The 22456-nt window shown below is 49.2% G+C and overlaps 1 protein-coding gene across 1 annotated transcript in view; it reads right to left on the reverse strand.

Annotated features, from left to right (window-relative positions):
• The window catches only part of cds2 (CDP-diacylglycerol synthase (phosphatidate cytidylyltransferase) 2), a 55473-nt gene extending 33587 nt beyond the window's left edge, over nt 1-21886 (reverse strand). Inside the window, exons 1-4 of the mRNA XM_070866121.1 lie at nt 21633-21886; nt 6146-6267; nt 4297-4393; nt 763-860 (exon numbers count right to left, since the gene is read on the reverse strand). Coding sequence (XP_070722222.1) covers nt 763-860; nt 4297-4393; nt 6146-6267; nt 21633-21710 — 395 coding nt within the window. The 5' untranslated portion in view covers nt 21711-21886. The remainder of the gene's footprint in view (nt 1-762; nt 861-4296; nt 4394-6145; nt 6268-21632) is intronic.
• Between the last annotated feature and the right edge of the window lie 570 nt (nt 21887-22456).

Below are 22456 nucleotides of genomic sequence, written 5' to 3' on the forward strand. Positions count from 1 at the left end.
AGGGAGGGGGAGGGAGAGCGAGGGAGGGAGGGAGGGAGGGGAGGGAGAGCGAGGGAGGGGGAGGGAGAGCGAGGGAGGGGGAGGGAGAGCGAGGGAGGGGGAGGGAGAGCGAGGGAGGGGGAGGGAGAGCGAGGGAGGGGGAGGGAGAGCGAGGGAGGGGGAGGGAGAGCGAGGGAGGGGGAGGGAGAGCGAGGGAGGGTGAGGGAGAGCGAGGGAGGGTGAGGGAGAGCGAGGGAGGGGGAGGGAGAGGGAGGGAGGGGGAGGGAGAGCGAGGGAGAGCGAGGGAGGGGGAGGGAGAGCGAGGGAGGGGGAGGGAGAGCGAGAGAGAGCGAGTGTGGGGAGGGTGAGAGAGAGAGAGAGAGAGAGAGTGAGTGTGGGGAGGGTGAGAGAGAGAGAGTGTGGGGAGGGAGGGAGAGAGAGAGAGAGAGAGAGAGAGAGAGAGAGAGATATTGTGGAGGAAGAGAAAAAGACTGAGGCAGGGCAGTGGATTAATTTTGGGTCAGGCACTGTAGGCCAGCCTATGCCGGTGAAATTGTACCCCAACAGGAATCGACCTCCTCCGAAGAACAGACAAAATTGGAGGGGTAAAATAGAGTTGCACTCTGGATAAAAAAGAAATAAAGTTTGTGGCTGTTCCCACGAATGAATGTGTGCATCGAAATGTTCATTTCTCGTGATGCCACTGGTTTAATTTTACAGCAAGGGTTTTTCCAACTGTGCCTTTGTTCCTGTGTTTGTGCCAATTGTCTGTCATGTGCTCACCAGCTAAGAGTCCGGAACCATGGCAGATGGTAGGAGTGATAAACGTTGTATCCAATGAGAATGATCTCATGAAAGCATTTGATCTGTACACCGAGGACCTAGGATATCAAGAGAGAAACAATAAACTGATGATCTGTGCTTTGTGTTCCGGCGGGCATTGATCACTCGATGATGCGTTGCACACTTTGTCGTACTGAGCGAGAAAATTCAACCCGCTTTTCTTTATAAAAACTGTCAGTATTGCGTATGTGATGAGTATCTGGGGATCTGTTACATTAAGGGAAATACTTTAAGCTCCAAGTATAGTGCAAAGGCTTCACATAAAACACAAACTTCCAGTGTTCTTGAGGCACGTTGTATTAGTGTTCTCGAGACACACACACGTGGAGTTGTGGGAACGTTTTCATTCCGAGTCGTGGAGCACACAGGATCCTTGACTGAATTCTTTTTTGAGATCAAGGGCCGCTTTAATATATTGTGGGGCATCAGCTTGGAAATAACACACTGCGATATTACAGTGCTGAAGCTTAATGCAGTCAGATTGAATCCATGTGTCTGCTACTTCATGGAGACATTAACCTAGTGAAAGAAAGACTTGGATTTATATAGCGCATTTCACGACCACCGGACGTCCCAAAGCGCTTCACAGCCAATTAACTACTTTTGAAGTGTAGTCACTGCTGTAATGTGGGAAACACAGTCAATTTACACAAGCAAGCTCCAACAAACAGCAGTGTGATAATGACCAGATAATCTGTTTTTTTGTTATGTTGGTTGAGGGATAAATATTGGCCCCGGGGAGAACTCTCCTGCTCTTCTTCAAAATATTGCCATGGGATCTTTTACGTCCACCTGAGAGAGCAGACGGGGCCTCAGTTTCACGTCTCACACCAAGACGGCACCTCTGACAGTGCAGCACTCCCGCAGCGCTGCATTGGAGGGTCTGCCTGGTTTTGTGCTCAACTTCTGCGGTTGGGAAAATGTTGGAGTCCATTATTAAAGAAGCAGTAGCAGGACATTTGGTCAGGCAGTGTCAGTGTGGATTTATGAAGGGGAAGTCATGTTAGACAAATTTGCTGGAGTTCTTTGAGGATGTAACGAACAGGGTGGATAAAGGGGAACCAGTGGATGTGGTGTATTTGAACTTCCAGAAGACATTTGACAAGCTGCCACATAAAAGGTTACTGCACAAGATAAAAGTTCATGGGGTTGGGGGTAATATATTAGCATGGATAAAGGATTGGCTTTTTAAATTTTTATTTATCAAAAGCAGAGCAGGCTTGAGGGGCTAGATGGCCTACTCCTGTTCCTAATTCTTATGTTCCTGGAGTGGGACTTGAACCCACAACCTTCTGACCCAGAGGCGAGAGTGCTACCCACTGAGCCACAGCTGACACATGGGCCTTATAATTGTGCACAAAGCAGTTTGCTATGCACATCATTAACTCAATGGAGTTCCCAGCCAGTTGAATTTTATCCCTTGCATGTTGCAATCAACAATCCTAAAGATATTTAAAGCTAATTCGTATACTTCAAACTCCAAAAACAAAGCTCAACTACTATTTGAGCATGGCTTCAACCCTTAGTGTCGGCTGTGGCTCAGTGGATAGCACCCTTGCCTCTGAGTCAGAAGATTGTGGGTTCAAGGCCCACTCCAGGCAGTTGAGCACAAAACCCAGGCTTGACCCTGCGGTGCAGTGTGCACTGTCGGAGGTTCTGTCTTTCGGATGAGATGTTAAACCGAGGTCGTGATTGCTGGATGTAAAAGATCCCATGGCACTATTTCGAAGAAGAGCAGGGAAGTTATCCCCAGTGTCCTGGTCAATTTTTATCCCTCAATCAATAGTCTGTTTTTGTTATCACACTGCTGTTTGTGGGAGCTTGTTGTACGCAAATTGGCTGCCGCGTTTCCCATGTTACAACAGTGACTGCACTCAAAGTACGTCATTGGCTGTAAAGCACTTTGGGATGACTGGTGTTCGTGAAAGGCGCTATATAAATGCAAGTCTTCTCCCTGTTTTGAACTTTCTGACGCTGTTCTGATATATTGCTAACTGATCTCATTATGACTTCCACGTTTACTGTCTGTTCTTATGTCAACAGCCAGATTGTTTTTTTTTAAATAATCAGATAAGAGTGCACCAGGACACAAAGGGATTGTTTTACTGATAAATACACATTTGCGGAACTCCAGTATTGTGTAACAGAATTTTTTTCAACTGAATATTGCTCTTTGTGAAAGTATTTTGTAATAAGTGGATGTTTACAACGTCATACTGTTTCTGTACATATCTTCACTCTTTTCCGAATTTACTGCCCCAGATACAAGTTTCAACTTTAGGAATGAGTTCACAAACTTACAAGCGAGCAGTCTAGCATGAAACCACACACACAAGATAGGCCTGGGTTTAATCACTGCTCCATGCAGAGATAGCTGGGGCATCGATTTATGTTCTACAATCACACACGGTGCATCGGGGTTGGGGATGGCCAAAATCAGAGGGCAATGTTTGGCCCTCAGCCAACAACTGAAAATAAATGATCTGCCCATTTATTTCTTGCTGTTTGTAGCATCTTGCGGAGACAGCGTTGGTGGTATTTCTCCAGCAAATTGAGGTGTCTACTGTAAGATCCTACAAATTTCCTGAACGGACAGACGCACCAACGTTAGCGTTCTCGACCAGGCCAACATCCCCAGCATTGAAGCACTGACCACACTTGATCAGCTCCGCTGGGCAGGCCACATTGTCTGCATGCCTGACACAAGATCCCAAAGCAACCGCTCTACTCGGAACTCCTTCACAGCAAACGAGCAAAAGTTGGGCAGAGGAAACGTTACAAGGACACCCTCAAAGTCTCCCTGATAAAGTGCAACATCCCCACTGACACCTGGGAGTCCCTGGCCAAAGACCGCCCTAAGTGGAGCAAGTGTATCCGGGAGGGCACTGAGCACCTAGAGTCTCATCGCCGAGAGCATGCAGAAATCAAGCGCAGGCAGCGGAAAGAGCGTGCAGCAAACTAGTCCCACCCTCCCTTTCCCTCAATGACTATCTGTCCCACCTGTGACAGGGACTGTGGCTCTCGTATTGGACTGTTCAGCCACCTAAGAACTCACTTTTAGAGTGGAAGCACATCTCCCTCAATTCCGAGGGACTGCCTATGATGATGATGCTGTTTGTGGGAGCTTGCTGCGCACAATTTGGCTGTCACATTTCCCTACATTACAACAGAGACTGCACTCCAAAATGTACTTAATTGCCTTTTGTGAAAAGCTTTGTCCTGAGGTTGTGAAAGGTGCTATAGAAATCCTCGTTCATTCTTTCTTTGGGAGGGGGGTACTGAATGGTAACAAAACCCCAGTACAGGTCAGCGCCTTAGGGGGAAGAGAGGGAGACAACTGGAAGAAAAATCACTTCCTGCACACGTGGGAGGTCCACAGGAGCTTGACAAAGTCATGGAAATCAGTTTTACATGGGAACCAAATGTACATAGAGCAGGGGGGCGCAAAGGATTAAGCTCAGCACTGTAACCTACTATCATCATCAGAACCATGGGGCCGAGGTAGATGATGAAGAAAAAGAAAGTGATCATGGCCAGTGTCAGGATCCCTCGCACCCACCAGTTCTTCCATCTGTCAAAGGAAAGAGAAACAGCTTTTACAGTTCCGGCCGCAAGGATTAAATCCAAATCACAAACATGGTTAGTCAATCTATTTCGGGACCTTGATCTCCGTGATTCCCCGAGAAGTGACAGCTTGCCTCAGCAGTGCACTCACAGCAGTCACAAGCACGTGGGTTTAAACACCGTGCCCCGTCCCCTCCCCCAGAACCGTCAGCCCATCATCTAGGCTGACATTTCAATGCAGTACTGAGGGAGTGCTGCACTGTCGGAGGTGCCGCCTCCTGAATGAGACGTTAAACTGAGTTAGCTCTCTCAGGTGGACGTAAAAGATCCCATGTATTATTCGAAGAAGAGCGGGGGTGGGGCTTTGAAATTCCACTTGCTGGGGTTAATGTGCTCACATCAAATTCCTGTCAGTACTGTTTTCATTAAATTGTTAATTGTTCATTTTTGTTTAAAGTTCAAACTCCACCACAGCAGCTGGGGAATTTAAATTCAGTTAATTAAGTAAATCTGGAATTAAAGAAAATGCTAGTATCATCAATGGTGAAAATGAAACTACCGGATTGTCGTAAAAACCCATCTGGTTCACTAATGCCCTTTAGGGAAGGAAATCTGCCGATATGTGACTCCAGACCCACAGCAATGTGGTTGACTCTTAACTGCCCTCTGAAATGGCCCGGGGAGACACTCAGTCGTACCAAACTGCTGCGATAAAGTCAGCACTGGGGGAGTACCTTCACCACACCTGACTGCAGCAGTTCAAGGCGGCTCACCACCACCTTCTCAAGGGTTGATTAGGGATGGGGCAATAAATGCCAGCCTTGCCAGTGACGCCCACATCCCGTGAACTAATACGTATTTTAAAATGCACGCAGGAATGTGACATGAATGTATTATCAGAAGACATTCATCCCCCAAATTTCTGTTCTTTTTAAATAAAAGGTCTGTTTCTTCTATCTGTCCTCCACCCACCTCGCATGCTGTGTTAAGTGGTTGGTTGCTGAAGTTGCATCATGTTTACAGCACAGATACAGGCCATTCGACCCAACAGGTCTATGCCGGTAAAGTCACGGATGAATTTTTAGTATCAGCATACAACAGAACTCAACCTGTAATCACGCCCTCCATTTCCCCCTTCTATAGCGCCACAGGTGGCAAACTCAAAGGATGGAGACACCCAGGGAATTGGAGAGAGAGGTCCCATTGGTTCATCAAGTGCGGCTGGAATATGTTAAAAAGGAGAGCTTTGTGGGGCTCGGTGGGGGGGGCGGGGAAGAGGGAGAGAGCGGGGAATTGGGTCTAATTGGCAGCTCTTTCAAAGGTTTGGCACAGGCATGATTAGCCTCCTTCTGTGCTGTATTTCATTTCTGAAAACTGTTTTGTGTGTTTGGGAATATTTGTACACTTGTTTCGAGTCGAGCGTGACTTGGGTTACATGGTGGGGGGCGGCGAGAATTTTAACCTAGTTCGCAGGACAGGACCGAGTGCAAGTCGGGATTTACACCCTACCCAATATTATTCTCAGTTGCCTTTAATGGAAAGTAGATTCGGGCAGGGAATGTAAAACAAGCTTTGCGTCAGTTCCCGACAGGCGAGATGGGTTAACATTATCCCCTGTACTGTCAGCCCAAAATCCCAAGCCGAAACCGCTCTGGTCAAAAGGGACCGACAGCAACGTGCTGCCATGCATTGCATGTGTCGGGGGCAAACCCCCTTGGAGCCAGACCGCAGACAGTATCCGTTGCCGATAATACTGCACCTTGAAGACAGACCCGACAGAGCCTTGTTCAGCACCTCTGGAGTGTTATCAACTGAAGGAGGAATGTCCGAATTGTTCGAACCCACTTTCACCTCACTTCCAGTCGTCAGCGGGTCTGCATCCTACAAGTGTGAAAAAAAAACATCAGGTCAGGACGTTGAAAATCTGAATTTATAGGAAAATGCTGGAAACTCACGGCAGGTCAGCAAGCATCTGAAAGAGAGAGGTTAATGTTTATGATGAAACACTCTGGTGAATAGTGCTCCTATTTCTTTTGTTCTTATAGAAACATAGAAAATAGGTGCAGAAGTAGGCCATTCGACCCTTCGAGCCTGCACCACCATTCAATAAGATCATGGCTGATCATGCAATTTCAGTACCCCATTCCTGCTTTTTCTCCATACCCCTTGATCACTTTAGTCATAAGGGCCACATCTAACTCCCTTTTGAATATATCTAACGAACTGGCCTCAACTACTTTCTGTGGTAGAGAATGTCACAAGTTCAAAGTTCTCTGAGTGAAGAAGCTTCTCCTCATCTCGGTCCTAGATGGCTTACCCCTTATCCTTAGACTGTGACCCCTGGTTCTGGACTTCCCCAACACCGGGAACATTCTTCCTGCCTCTAACCTGTCCAATCTTGTCAGAATTTTATGAGATGAGGTGAAGACAGATTTTTGAACGTTAAGGTAGGCAAGGTTCATGGGGAGCGGGCGGGGAAGTGGAGCCGAGGCCAAGATCAGATCAGCCGTGATCTTATTGAATGGCGGAGCAGGCTCGAGGGGCTGTTTGGCCTGCTCCTGCTCCTATTTCTTATCAGCATCATAGGCGGTCCCTCGTATAGAGGATGACTTGCTTCCATATAGGAAGGCGAATGGAATGTTGGCCTTCATTGCGAGAGGGATGGAGTACAAAAGCACGGAGGTCCCTCTGCAACTGTACAGGGTATTGGTGAGGCCGCACCTGGAGTACTGCGTGCAGTTTTGGTCACCTTACTTAAGGAAGGATATACGAGCTTTGGAGGGGGTACAGAGACGATTCACTAGGCTGATTCCAGAGATGAGGGGGTTACCTTATGATGATAGATTGAGTAGACTGGGTCTTTACTCATTGGAGTTCAGAAGGATGAGGGGTGATCTTATAGAAACATTTAAAATAATGAAAGGGATAGACAAGATCGAGGCAGAGAGGTTGTTTCCACTGGTCGGGGAGACTCGAACTAGGGGGCACAGCCTCAAAATATGGGGGAGCCAATTTAAAACCGAGTTGAGAAGGAATTTCTTCTCCCAGAGGGTTGTGAATCTGTGGAATTCTCTGCCCAAGGAAGCAGTTGAATACATTCAATGAGCTAGCCTCAAGTCACAGATAGATAGATTTTTAACCAATAAGGGAATTAAGGGTTATGGGGAGCGGGCGGGTAAGTGGAGCTGAGTCCACGGCCAGATCTGCCACGATCTTGTTGAACGGCGGAGCAGGCTCGAGGGGCTAGATGGCCTACTCCTGTTCCTAATTCTTATGTTCTTATGTTCTTATGCCAAAAAGGGATGAGTTCACAGATGTTTCAATGAAGGACCTGATATTCCAGGTCCCGAAATACATCCTGAAGGGTGGAAGATGCCTGTGCGTGGATTTTGTACTGTGTGTGGCCGTTGCACACCAGCCACCACTTTAAAAAAAATATTTTTTATGTTTATTTATAAAATTCCTATTTCTTATGTTCTTATTATGAATGGTCCCACTCGACATGGGAATCCTACCTTAGACTTTTAGATGCTGATCACACTGCTGTGTCTTTCCACCACCTTCTGGGGAATTTTGTTTTTTTGTTATGTGCCAGTTCACAACTGCCTGAAGTGGTCAGAAATCCCAAAAAGTAGTTCACTGTGCTTCGTCAAAGCGTGAAATAAACAGTACTCCACTTTTACCGAGATTGCTGCATTGATCAAGCAATATCAGCTGTGGCTCAGTGGGTAGCTCCCTCGCCTCCCATCAGAAAGTTGTGGGTTCAAGTCCCACTCCAGATACCTGATTGCAAAAATCTAGGCTGACACTCCAGTGCAGTGCTGAGGAAGTGCCGCACTGTCGGAGGGGCCGTCTGCTCTCTCAGATAGACGTAATAGATCCCGGCACTTATTTCGAAGAAGAGCAGGGAGGTTATCCCTGGTGTCTTGGCCAATATTTATCCCTCAATCAACATCTCTAAAAACAGATTATCTGGTCATTATCACATTGCTGTTTGTGGGAACTTGCTGTGCACAAGTTGGCTGCCGCGTATGCCACATTACAACAGTGACTACACTCCAAAAGTACTTCATTGGCTGTAAAGCGCTTTGGGACGTCTGGTAGTCATGAAAGGCGCTATATAAATGCAATTTTTTTAAAAATAGCTCGAAGGCTTCAACGGTATCCTTTCCACATGCTGGGGCCCAGAAAAGGCGAGGGCCCAGGGGCAGCACAGGCCAGCCCACACTGCGACGTGTGCGCGCACTAGGTCCATGCAGCAGAGCTTGGTCTCCAGTCGTCTTGGTTAACCCTTGCCACTGGACCAAGACCTAGCTCTGTCAAGCCCGTCTGGTGGCTGGTGTGCAACGGCCACCACACATTAAAAAAATCCACGCACAGGCATCTTCCGCCCTTCAGGATTTAGTTCGGGATCCGGAATATTAGGTCCTTCATTGAAACACCCTTGAACTTTTTGACGTGGGAGCAAGTCATCCTCGATTCGAGGGACTGCCGATGATGATGATCATGCTGGCTGCAAACAGTCTTAAAGACACAAGGTGGCTGAACTTCAGTATTTGAAGCCACAGAAACTCAAGATTTACAATGGGCACCGCACGTTAGTTGTGTCGCAGTGCTATTCTAGTCAGTGGTGAGAAGGAGATTCCCAAATCCACACTGACCACAGTAGCATCGGGGTAATCAACCCACTCTTTGGGCCGAGGACACTGGACAAAGCCTGTAAGTGGATAAACGACAGGTGCTGAGGTACAATAAAGGCATTTGATTTTCAAACATGTGAAGTTAGCTCAGTGAACTTGCCTGCGAGCGTGAAGGGAAACAGGCGTTTGTGGTCTGACAGCGTGTGTGGGAGAACGCAAGTCAGAAGGTAATTTCGGCTGCGATGGAAAGTAAAGAAACGGGCGAGCATTCGGAGCAGCTTTCGTTCTGTGTCCCCACTGCCGCCGACCCTTCTGCATTTGGCTCTTCCCATTTCCAGTCGGAACGTTGCTTTTCCTTCCTGTGCTATCTTGCTCAATCCGAGACTCAGCATCTGCCTGCTGCTCTGCCCATCTGTGCCGATTGGAGCCGTGCCAAGGTTGCATGCAGTTCAGGACGAAACCCAGTGTCGTGGTGGCGCATCACATGAAAAAGGGATTCAGAGTCTTCTCGCCTCCGAAGGCTGGGCATGCAGCGTCGGGGATGCAATCTCTCTCCATTACCTCAGCCCAGTGGTATGTGTGTGTGTGTGTGTGTGTGTGTGTGTGTGTGTGTGTGTACATACAGTGAATGTCAACAGGCTCTTTGATCACGGTAGCCAAGATCCATCCTGTCATCATCCAACAGGGCAACACTCTCCAGCAAGTTCACTGGCTCGCGATCAGAGGTGGGCCAGTAAGGCGAGAGACCAGCCAACTCGGCCCAGACCAACAACAACAACAACTTGTATTTATATAGCTCCTTTAACGTAGTGAAACGTCCCGAGGCGCTTCACAGGAGCAAACAAACTCATGCCTCTCGTAAAAATAGCAGACAAAGAAATGTCACACATCATGCGTTAATGTGCAAACAGGGATTGAGCCCATCATTTCTCTTGAATGTCTATTAATCATTAGATTAGCCTCCGATTAACTAGAACTTCTGCTGTGACATTGTGGACACAGACTGTCACTTGGATTGTCTCCCTCCCCACAGTGTCAGCTGTGGTTCAGTGGGCAGCATTCTCACCTGAGTCAGAAGGTTGTGGGTTCAAGTCCCACCCCAGGGACCGGAGCACACAATCTAGGCTGACACTCCAGTGCAGTGCTGAGGGAGTGCTACACTGTCGGAGGTGCTGTCTTTCGGATGAGACGTTGAATCGAGGCCCCGTCTGCCCTCTCTGATGGATGTAAAAGATCCCACGGCACTATTTTGAAAAACAGTAGGGGAGTTATCATAGGAATCGCAGGATAGCTCAGATGAATACATGGCTTGAGGAGTGGTGCACAAGGGAGGGATTCAAATTTCTGGGACATTGGAACCGGTTCTGGGGGATGTGGGACCAGTACAAACCGGACGGTCTGCACCTGGGCAGGACCGGAACCAATGTCCCAGGGGGAGTGTTTGCTAGTGCTGTTGGGAAGGAGTTAAACTAATATGGCAGGGGGATGGGAACCTATGCAGGGAGACAGGGGGAAGTAGAATGGGGGTAGAAGCAAAAGATAGAAAGAAGAAAAGTAAAAGTGGAGGGCAGAGAAACCTAAGGCAAAAAGCAAAAAGGAAAAAGGGCCACATTACAGCAAAATTCTAAAGGGGCAAAGTGTGTTAGGAAGACAAGCCTGAAGGCTCTGTGCCTCATTGCGAGGAGTATTCGGAATAAGGTGGATGAATTAACTGCGCAGATAGCAGTTAATGGGTATGATGTAATTGGCATCACGGAGACATGGCTCCAGAGTGACCAAGGCTGGGAACTCAACATCCAGGGGTATTCAACATTTAGGAAGGATAGACAGAAAGGAAAAGGAGGCGGGGTGGCATTGCTGGTTAAAGAGGAAATTAATGCAATAGTAAGAAAGGACATTAGCTTGGATGATGTGGAATCAGTATGGGTGAAGCTACGGAATAGCAAGGGTCAGAAAATGCTAGTGGGAGTTGTGTATAGACCACCAAACAGTAGTAGTAAGGTTGGGGCAGCATCAAACAAGAAATTAGGGATGCATGCAATAAAGGTACAGCAGTTGCCATGGGTGACTTTAATCAACATATTGATTGGGCTAACCAAACTGGTAGCAATGCGGTGGAGGAGGATTTCCTGGAGTGTATTAGGGATGGTTTTCGAGACCAATATGTTGAGGAACCAACTAGGGAGCTGGCCATCCTAGACTGGGTGATGTGTAATGATAAAGGACTAATTAGCAAACTTGTTGTGCGAGGCCCCTTGGGGAAGAGTGACCATAACATGGTAGAATACTTTATTAAGATGGAGAGTGACATAGTTAATTCAGAAACTAAGGTCCTGAACTTAAGGAAAGGTAACTTCGATGGTTTGAGGCGTGAATTGGCTAGAATAGACTGGCAAATGATACTTAAAGGGTTGACGGTAGATGGGCAATGGCAAACATTTAAAGATCACATGGATGAACTTCAGCAATTGTACATCCCTGTCTGGAGTAAAAATAAAACGGGGAAGGTGGCTCAACCGTGGCTAACAAGGGAAATTAAGGATAGTGTTAAATCCAAGGAAGAGGCATATAAATTGGCCAGAAAAAGCAACAAACCTGAGGATTGGGAGAAATTTAGAATTCAGCAGAGGAGGACAAAGGGTTTAATTAAGAGAGGGAAAATAGAGTATGAGAAGAAGCTTGCCAGGAACATAAAAATTGACTGAAAAAGCTTCAATAGATATGTGAAGAGAAAAAGATTAGTGAAGACAAATGTAGGTCCCTTGCAGTTGGATTCAGGTGAATTTATAATGGGGAACAAAGAAAGGCAGACGAATTGAACAAATACTTTGGTTCTGTCTTCACGAAGGAAGACACAAATAACCTTACTGAAGTACTAGGGACCGAGGGTCTAGTGAGAAGGAGGAACTGAGGGAAATCCTTATTAGGCGGGAAATTGTGTTAGGGAAATTGATGGGATTGAAGGTCAATAAATCCCTGGGGCCTGATAGTCTGCATCCCAGAGTACTTAAGGAAGTGGCCCTAGAAATAGTGGATGCAATGGTGATCATTTTCCAACAGTCTATCGACTCTGGATCAGTTCTTATGGACTGGAGGGTAGCTAATGTAACACCACTTTTTAAAAGAGGGAGGGAGAGAGAAAGCGGGTAATTATAGACCGGTTAGCCTGACATCAGTAGTGGGGAGAATGTTGGAATCAATTATTAAGGATGAAATAGCAGCGTATTTGGAAAGCAGTGACAGGATCGGTCCAAGTCAGCATGGATTTATGAAGGGGAAATCATGCTTGACAAATCTTCTGGAATTTTTTGAGGATGTAACTAGTAGAGTGGACAAGGGAGAACCAGTGGATGTGGTGTATTTGGACTTTCAAAAGGCTTTTGACAAGGTCCCACACAAGAGATTGGTGTGCAAAATCAAAGCACATGGTATTGGGGGTAATGTACTGGCGTGGATAGAGAACTGGTTGGCAGACAGGAAGCAGAGAGTTGGGATAAACGGGTCCTTTTCAGAGTGGCAGGCAGTGACTAGTGGAGTGCCGCAGGGCTCAGTGCTGGGACCCCAGCTCTTTACAATATACATCAATGATTTGGATGAAGGAATTGAGTGTAATATCTCCAAGTTTGCAGATGACACTAAACTGGGTGGCGGTGTGAGCTGTGAGGGGGACGCTAGGAGGCTGCAGGGTGATTTGGACAGTTTAAGTGAGTGGGCAAATGCATGGCAGATGCAGTATAATGTGGATAAATGTGAGGTTATCCACTTTTGGGGGCAAAAACAGACTATTATCTGAATGGTGGCAGATTAGGAAAAGGGGAGGTGCAATGACACCTGGGTGTCATGGTTCATCAGTCATTGAAAGTTGGCATACAGGTACAGCAGGCGGTGAAGGCGGCAAATGGTATGTTGGCCTTCATAGCTAGGGGATTTGAGTATAGGAGCAGGGAGGTCTTACTGCAGGGCCTTGGTGAGGCCTCACCTGGAATATTGTGTTCAGTTTTGGTCCCCTAATCTGAGGAAGAACATTCTTGCTATTGAGGGAGTGCAGCAAAGGTTCACCAGACTGATTCCCGGGATGGCAGGACTGACATATGAGGAGAGACTGGATCAACTGGGCCTTTATACATTGGAGTTTAGAAGGATGAGAGGGGATCTCATAGAAACATATAAGATTCTGACGGGACGGGACAGGTTAGATGCGGGTAGAATGTTCCCGATGTTGGGGAAGTCCAGAACCAGGGTACACAATCTTAGGATAAGGGGTGGGCCATTTAGGACTGAGATGAGGAGAAACTTCTTTACTCAGAGATTTGTTAACTTGTGGAATTCCCTGCCGCAGAGAGTTGTTGATGCCAGTTCATTGGATATATTCAAGAGGGAGTTAGATATGGCCCTTACGGCTAAGGGGATCAAGGGGATGGAGAGAAAACAGGAAAGGGGTACTGAGGGAATGATCAGCCATGATTTTATTGAATGGTGGTGCAGGCTCGAGGGACCGAATGGCCGACTCCTGCATCTATTTTCTATGTTTCTCTATCCTGGCCAATATTTATCCCTCAATCAACTTTAAAAAAAACAGATTATCTGGTCATTGCTGTTTGTGGGAGCTTGCTGTGCGCAAATTGGCTGCTGAGTTTCCCATATTACAACAGTGACTACACTCCAAAAGTACTTCATTGGCTGTAAAGCGCTTTGAGACGTCCGGTGGTCGTGAAAGGCGCTATATAAATGCAAGTCTGTCTTTGTTTTATAATAGATTCCAGTCTATTGCGGACACAGGATGCTCACTTGGACTGCCTCCCTCCCCTCCCAGATTTCTCTCCTTCACTGAAGGTTTATGCACATCTTGCGGTGCCCTGCCCAAGCAGCTGTTCATTTCTGAGCCTCGTGAATCCTGGGCAGGCGATTAGACTGCGGAGAGTGGAGCAGCCACACCCAAACCTGCCCTCATCCAATCCCCAGCAGCGAACACTGATGACAGATAGCTGTAGCTAGGAGAGGAGTAGTTCCAGGCGGATTCTGGGCACAGCACCCAGGTGAAATGGTGATGTTCTGATCCCCATCATCATAGGCAGTCCCTCGGAATCAGGGAAGACTTGCTTCCACTCTAAACATGAGTCCTTCGGTGGCTGAACAGTCCAAAACGAGAACCACAGTCCCGGTCACAGGTGGGACAGACAATTGTTGAGGGAAAGGGTGGGTGGGACAGGTTTACCCCACGCTCCTTCCGTTGCCTGCGCTTGGTTTCTGCATGCTCTCGGCAATGAGACTCGAGGTGCTCAGCGCTCCCCCAGATGCACTTCCGCCACTTAGGGCGGACTGGTCTTTGGCCAGGGACTCCCAGGTGTCGGTGGGGATGTTGCACTTTATCAGGGAGGCTTTGAGGGTGTCCTTGTAACGTTTCCTCTGCCCACCTTTGGCTCATTTTCCATGAAGGAGTTCCGAGTCGAGTGCTTGCTTTGGGAGTCTCGTGTCTGGCATGTGAACAATGTGGCCCACCCAATGGAGCTGATCAAGTGTGGTCAGTACTTCAATGCTGGGAATGTTGGCCTGGTCGAGGACACTAACGTTGGTGCATCTGTCCTCCCAGGTCACTGACTGAATCAGCCAATCCCAAAGAAACTGCGCTTCAGTCTATGCACGGTAACTGCTTCATCGGCAGAGCGAATAATTTGTTTACCAGTGAATCATTGTGAAATATTAGCACTTCCTTGGGGGAGTGAATTCAAGTGACGATGAAATTAATGTCTGGGAAAATACTTGAACTCAGAATCTCCATTGGGTAATTATAAAATGGAGTTGAGAAATTTCACGGATGGGGCAATCCCTTTACTGGAAAATGTGTTTTGAGAGCTAAATGGAAGTGTCCAGCACTGCTCAGTCCTGTACGTGGACAAATTATGGAATCACTGTTAATTAGGAAACCTGCCATTATCTTTATCCTGTATAGACACTCACTCACTCATTCTTTCCTTCTCACTCAATGACTGAACATCCACGGCGCTCTGGGGTAGAAAATTTCAAAGATTCACAGCCCCCCCCCGTAAGTGAAGAGATTTCTCCTTATCTCAGTCCTAAATGGATGACCTCTATTTCTCGACTCTCCAGCCGGGGAAAACAGCCTCTCCGCATCTACTCTGTCAAGCCCCTTAAGAGTTTTAAACGTTTCAATGAGATCGCCTCTCATTCCTCCAAACTCCAGGGAATGTTGGCCCTAGTCTGAATTTCTCCTCATCGGACAATGCCCCCCATCCCAGGAATCAGTCAGTAGTTGATAGAAATGCAATCCCACAGCCATCAGCACTCATAGGTTAACCTGTGCTTATCCGCATCTCCTTTGCAAACATTACCAGTCTCCATAAACCCAGCCACATTGGTCACCGGCCTGTTCAATGCATTGATAAGCGATCAATTTGAGGTTCAACCCATCCTTCTGGTGTCAAAGTTCTTTGGCGTTGCCTTTACATCATGGGCAGGCCACATCGCTCGCATGCCAGACACGAGACTCCCAAAGCAACCGCTCTACTCTGAACTCCCTTCACGGCAAACGAGCCAAAGGTGGGCAGAAGAAACATTACAAGGACACCCTCAAAGTCTCCTTGATAAAGTGCAACATCCCCACCGACACCTGGGAATCCCTGGCCAAAGACCGCCCTAAGTGGAGGAAGTACATCCGGGAGGGCGCTGAGCACCTCGAGTCTCGTCACCGAGAGCACGCAGAAACCAAGCGCAGGCAGCGGAAAGAGCGTGCAGCAAACCTGTCCCACCCTCCCTTTCCCTCAACAACCGTCTGTCCCACCTGTGACAGGGACTGTGGTTCCCGTATTGGACTGTTCAGCCACCTAAGGACTCATGCTAAGAGTGGAAGCAAGTCTTCCTCGATTCCAAGGGACTGCCTATGATGATGATGAAGAGGCAGGGCACAGGTTTCACAGGCTGGTCACAAATGACCTTTTGGTGTTTGATCGGCGCGCAGCAGTGACCTCCTGCTCACAGCCCACAGCCACCCGGGGCTCAATCCTTCGGGCATCAGTTCTTATGCTCATCGACTGCGATCAATCACTTCAAATTACAACGTGGAGTAGCGCTCCAGACTGACAACTGCAAACATTTCCAACAATTTCCTGTTACAATCGATAACGTGGCCTTGTGCATGCTCAATACTGAATTCCATAGGAAGGGAGGGGGATATAAAAATAAACGCCTGTGTTCTCTGCGTGGCCTGGACTGGGATTAAAGAATAAAATCAGAAGCCGTCCTTGCCAGCAGGGGTCAGTCTCACTGGATAGATGCACAGTGGGAAAACCATTCCTCCAAACATCACTCGACAGAAGGTGGTGGGTTCACGTCCCCCTCCAGGAACTTGAGCACAGAAATCTCGGCTGACACTGCTAGTGCAGTGCTGAGGGAGCGCTGCCCTGTCGGAGGTGTCGTCTTTTGGATGAGACGTTAAACCGAGGCCCCGTCTGCTCTCTCAGGTGAACATAAAAGATCCCGCGGCACTACTTCGAAGAAGAGCAGGGGAGTTCTCCCCGGTGTCCTGGCCAATATTTATCCCTCAATTAACATCACAAAAACAGATTATCTGGGTCATTATCACATTGCTGTTTGTGGGAGCTTGCTGTGCGCAAACTGGCTGCTGCATTTCCCACATTACAACAGTGACTACACTCCAAAAGTACTTCATTGGCTGTAAAGCACTTTGAGACGTCCGGTGTTCATGAAAGCCGCTTTGTAAATGCAAGTCTGTCTATCTTTCTAATGGAACTGAATCTCGCAGTGGATCATTATTTTAACCCTGCAGAAACCAGCACTACATGCAGAAAGTTGCAGCAATCCCACAATCAGTTGCTGCAATTAACCGAGCTATCCCAGTTCCCACTTGCACTGCCCACTGAACAGGGAATGATCTGTCCGAATTGCTCACGGCTGAATGGACGGGCTGTTTTCCCACGCTCACAGTAAAAGGGCAGAACCACCACCACCAAGCCACCCCCCCAATCTAAAGGCTTTGGTGAAAATGAAGTGGAACAGTGTCAGCATTATCGGTGGTCTCTCGAACGAGGATTACTTGCTTCCACACTAAAACGGATGAGTTCACAGATGTTTCAATGAAGAACCCAATGTTCCAGTCCTGAACTCGAATTTAAAGGGTGGAAGATGCCGGTGCGTGGATTTTTTTAACGTGTGGTGACGGTTGCACACCAGCCACCACACGGGCTCGACAGAGCTAGGTCTTGGTCCAGTGGCAAGGGTTAACCAGGACCACTGGAGACCAGCTCTGCTGCACGGACCTAGTGCGCATACACATATCGCAGTGCGGGCTGGCCCGTGCTGCCCCTGGGCCCTGTACCCGCAATCGCCACAAACATTCGCCGCTCCTCCACCACAAACATTCGCCGTGTGGCAGCTGCCCTTGTCCTTCTAGCTCCGAGAAAGACGAGGGTAGCAGGCACACGGAAACACCACCACCTGCAAGTTCCCCTCCAAATAACACACTGTCCTGACTTGAAAATATATCGGCTGTTCCTTCATCGTCGCTGGGTCAAAATCCTGGAACTCCCTCCCTAGCAACACTGTGGGAGCATCTTCACCACACGGACTGCAGCGGTTCAAGAAGGTGGCTCACCACCACCTTCTCGAGGGGCAATTAAGGATGGGCAATAAATGCCAGCGTCGCCCACAGCCCGTAAATGAATATTTTTTTTAAAAGCGGATAGTCACAAATAAAAATGCTGGTGATAATTAATTGCCTAAACATTCACCGAAGATAACGGGGCGATTTTCCCCCAACAGGTCCCAACTCACACAATGCAGCGGACGCACACTCCCACGCAGCAAGCACACATTTTAAAAATGTACATGTCATTTATTTATAAGTCTAGCCACAGTCTGGTCGCGGATCCCATCTATCGTGGTTGCCAGTGTACCTTGGAAAGTAAGTGTCTCAATGTGTTGGAGGAGCAGAGAGATCTGGGCATACACAGATCACTAAACATTGCGTCGCAGGTTAATAAGGCCATAAAGAAACGCAAACAAAGCACTGGGGGTTCATTTCGAGAGGGATAGAATTGAAAAGCAGAGAAGTTATGTTAAACTTGTATCGAACCTTGGGTAGGCCAAACTTGGAGCACTGTGAACAGTTCTGGTCTCCGTATTATAGAAAGGAAAGAGGGACACTGGAGAAGGTGCACAGATATACTAAAATGATACCTGAACTGAGGGGTTACGCTCATCAGAAGAGATTGAACAGGCTGGGGCCTTTTCTCTTCAGATTATGAAAGGGTTTGATCGGATAGACGCAGAGAAGATCTTTCCACTTGTGCGAGGAGATCAGAACTAGAGATCATAAATATAAGACAGTCGCTTCCTTCATTACCCAAAGAGTGGTTAGATTGTGGAACTCGCGACCACAGGGAGCAGTTGAGGCAAATAACGCAGATGCATTTAAGATGAAGCTCGATAAGTTAATGAGAGAGAAAGGAAGAAAAGGATATGTTGATGGGGTGAGAGGAGGCTCGTGTGGAGCACAAACACCGGCACGGACCTGTTGCTGCTAATACTATACAACATAAAACATTCCTTTGAAATGCTGGGTTCTTCGGACCTGGAGCCAGAAACACACAATTAACCTCCAGGTGATCTCAGAGATTCACCTATTTAGACCACTTTCTCCACAGGGACGAGCTGACTAGGGGTCTGAGAGGGGCAGGCCAGTTTAAACTGCAGCACCAGCTTGACAGCGAAACATCCTCGCTGTTCTCCAGATCCCAGACTGCTCCCGACAAGCACATTGCATCCTCCCAACTGCTGCCCAAACAGGACATCCTGAAAAATAAATCCTCCTCAGAAACTTCGAGAACGTAAAACACTGATGAAACCAACCTTGCTTGATCCAGCCTAGCACGTACACCCAGGAGAACAAGGTTCTGACGAAAGATCATCGACCTGAAACGCTAACTCTGTTTCTCTCTCCTTAGATGCCGCCTGACCTGCTGAGTATTTCCAGCATTTTCTGTTTTTATTATATATTATTAAAAAACTACAGTTCCCCCCCCCCCCACCCCCGCATCATTCTGTTAATAATTCCAAGAGTTTTGCCTCTACCCTCCTACCCAGAGATCTCTTCAGCGAGTTACATATGGAGCAGGAGTAGGCCATTTGGCCATTAATTATTCTTTATCCTAAATTTGCCTTTTGCTGGTCTCAATAGTTTGACGCAAAATAGGAGGAGTAGGCCATTCGGTCCCTCGAGACTGCTCCCTGCTCAGTCATTCAATAAGATCATGGCCGATCATCGACCTCAACACTTTCCTGCCTGATCTCCATTCCCCTTGATTACCCTGGACATACTCAACGACTCAGCATCCACAGCTCTCTGGGGCAGAGAATTACAAAGATTCACAGCCACCTGAGTGAAGAAATTGCTCCTCATCTCCGTCTTAAATACCCCTTATCCTGAGACTGTGCCCCCTAGTTCTCGGCACTCCAACCAGGGCAAACAATCTCTCAGCATCTGCCCTGTCAATCCCCTTCAGAATCTTGTATGTTTCAATGAGATCACCTCTCATTCTGCGAAACTCCAGAGAGTATAGGTCCATTCTACTCAATCTCTCCTCATAGCAACCCTATCATCGCAGGAATCAATCTAGTGAACCATCATTGCACCTTCTCCAACGCAAGTATATCCTTCCTTAGGAATGGAGACCAAAACTGTGCACAGTACTCCAGGTGTGGTCTCGCCAAGGCCCTGTACAATTGTAGCAAGACTTCCTTATTCTTACACTCCAACCCCTTGCAATAAAGGACAGCATGCTATTTGCCTTCCTTATTGCTTGCTGTACCTGCATGCTATCTTTCTGTGTTTAACATGCACCACCTCCAAGGCAAGTATATCCTTCCTTAAGTAAGGAGACCAAAACTCTGACCCCAGATCCGACCTGGAATCCAGTCACATCTCATCCAACACCCCAGTCCTGCAAACTACATCCAGGATCCTGTGCTGGGGTAGATGCCAGTGCTGGGTGAGGTGTAACTGTGGGACTGGGATCGTGAATGGGAAATGGGTGGGTGCCTAGGGCAAGCGAGGAGATGGGGAGGGGGTCATGCTGGGATTTGTGTGGGTGGGGGGGATGGATGTCGGGGGCGGGGGGAACGGGTCTGACTGTCGCGGTGAGTATCTGGCTGGTGTCTGGGAGGAGGTCTTGGTGGGGAGGTGGTGTTAGGGGGGCAGTGTGCAGTCTGGGTGTCTTTGGGGGGGGGGAGGGGAGGGGAGGGATTTGGGGGTGTCGGATGTGTGGTGATAGGGAGGGTCTGGTTATCTGAGGGGAGGTGTCTGGCTGGGGTTTTGGAGGGGTTGTCTGGCCGGGTATGTTGGGGGGGGGGGGGGATGTTAGGGTATCTGTCTGGGGATGGGGTGTCGGGGGGGGGGGGGGGATGGGGTGTCGGGGGGGGGGGATGGGGTGTCGGGGGGGGGGGATGGGGTGTCGGGGGGGGGGGATGGGGTGTCGGGGGGGGGGGATGGGGTGTCGGGGGGGGGGATGGGGTGTCGGGGGGGGGGGATGAGGTATCTGTGGAGGAGGGGGGTCTGGGGGAGATGTCTGAGTGTTGGTGTGGGGGGGATGGTGTGTTGGGGGGGTGTTATCTGTCTGGGATGGGGTGTCTGGGGGGGGGAAGGGGTGGGGGGAGTTGTCGGAGTATCTGGAAACGGTTGCATGTCTGGGATGGGGGGGGATGAGGTGTCTGGGGGTCTTTCTGTGTGTGTGAGAGGGAGGTGTCTGGGTGTTTGGGAGGGAGGGGGGGGAGTCTATCTGTGTGTGTGTGTGTGTGTGTGTGGTGGGAGGGGGGTCTGTCTGTGTGTGTGTGTGGTGGGGGGGGTCTGTCTGTGTGTGTGTGTGTGTGTGTGTGGTGGGGGGGGTCTGTCTGTGTGTGTGTGTGTGGGGGGGGGGGGTGGGGGGGGGTCTGTCTCTGTCTCTGTGTGTGGTGGGGGGGGTCTGTCTGTCTGTGTCTGGGTGTGTGTGTGGTGGGTGGGGGGGAGGTCTGTCTGTGTGTCTGGGTGTGTGTGTGTGTGGTGGGGGGGAGGGTCTGTCTGTGTGTGGTGGGGGGGTCTGTCTGTCTGTGTCTGGGTGTGTGTGTGGTGGGTGGGGGGGGGCTGTCTGTCTGTGTCTGTGTGTGTGTGGTGGGGGGGTGTGTGTGTGTGTGTGTATGGTGGGGGGTGTGTGTGTGTGTGGTGGGGTGTGTGTGTGTGTGTGTGTGTGGTGGGGGGGTCTGTCTGTGTGTGGTGGGGGGGTCTGTCTGTCTGTGTCTGGGTGTGTGTGTGGTGGGTGGGGGGGGGCTGTCTGTCTGTGTCTGTGTGTGTGTGGTGGGGGGGGTGTGTGTGTGTGGTGGGGTGTGTGTGTGTGTGTGTGTGTGTGGTGGGGGGGGGTGTGTGTGTGGTGGGGGGAGGGGTGTGTGTGTGGTGGTGGGGGGTGTGTGTGTGTGTGTGGTGGGGGGGTGTGTGTGTGGTGGGGGGGGTGTGTGTGTGTGTGGTGGGGGGGGGGGGGTCTGTCTGTGTGTCCGGCCCCGCCGCCGGTGGGGGGGAGCCGCGTCCCGGCCCGATTCTCTCACCCGCTCCCGCTCCTCCAGCGCTTCATCATCGCGGGCCCGGCGCCTCAGCTCGGACATGTCGACGCCCCGCCGCTCCATCTGTCGGCGGCTCGCTTCACGCTTCCCTCGCAACCTCCCCCGGGGGCTGTACACCGCGGCCTGGGGCCTGGATCCCCAACAACAGCGAGTGGCACCGGACCGACAGGCAACCTCACTCCACACTCGACACCGCCTGACAGCGAGCACTGTGTGATGGTCCTCCCACCGCCATGGGGGGGAGTGGGCTGTCTGATGGTCCTCCCACCGCCAGGGGGCGCTGCCTAATGGTCCTCCCACCACCAGGGGAGCGCAAGGGAGCGCCGCACAAGCTCCTCCATGCATGCGCGCAGTGGTTTGCAGCCTTTCCCTTGTATTTCTGCTGTAATCTCTCTTTTCTGACCCCCGAGTAGGTCATTTCTTTTTGCAACTATATTTTACATAAATTTAACTTTGACATGATGTTGCCCTAAATATTAAATTGCTGCATCCTGACAAGTAGCATCATTCCAGCAAGACTTTATCAGTTTCAGGGGTCTGGGCAGCTATGCAATTAACAGGGAATTTTACATTACATAAGAACATAAGAATTAGGAACAGGAGTAGGCCATCTAGTCCCTCGAGCCTGCTCCGCCATTCAAAAAGATCATGGCTGATCTGTGCACTCAGCTCCACTTATCCGCCCGCTCCCCATAACCCTTAATTGGTTAAAAATCTATCTATCTGTGATTTGAATACATTCAATGAGCTAACCTCAACTGCTTCCTTGGGCAGAGAATTCCACAGATTCACAACCCTCTGGGAGAAGA

This window comes from Pristiophorus japonicus, chromosome 22, assembly GCF_044704955.1.
Source record: "Pristiophorus japonicus isolate sPriJap1 chromosome 22, sPriJap1.hap1, whole genome shotgun sequence".
In the NCBI taxonomy this organism is placed as follows: Eukaryota; Metazoa; Chordata; class Chondrichthyes; family Pristiophoridae; genus Pristiophorus; species Pristiophorus japonicus.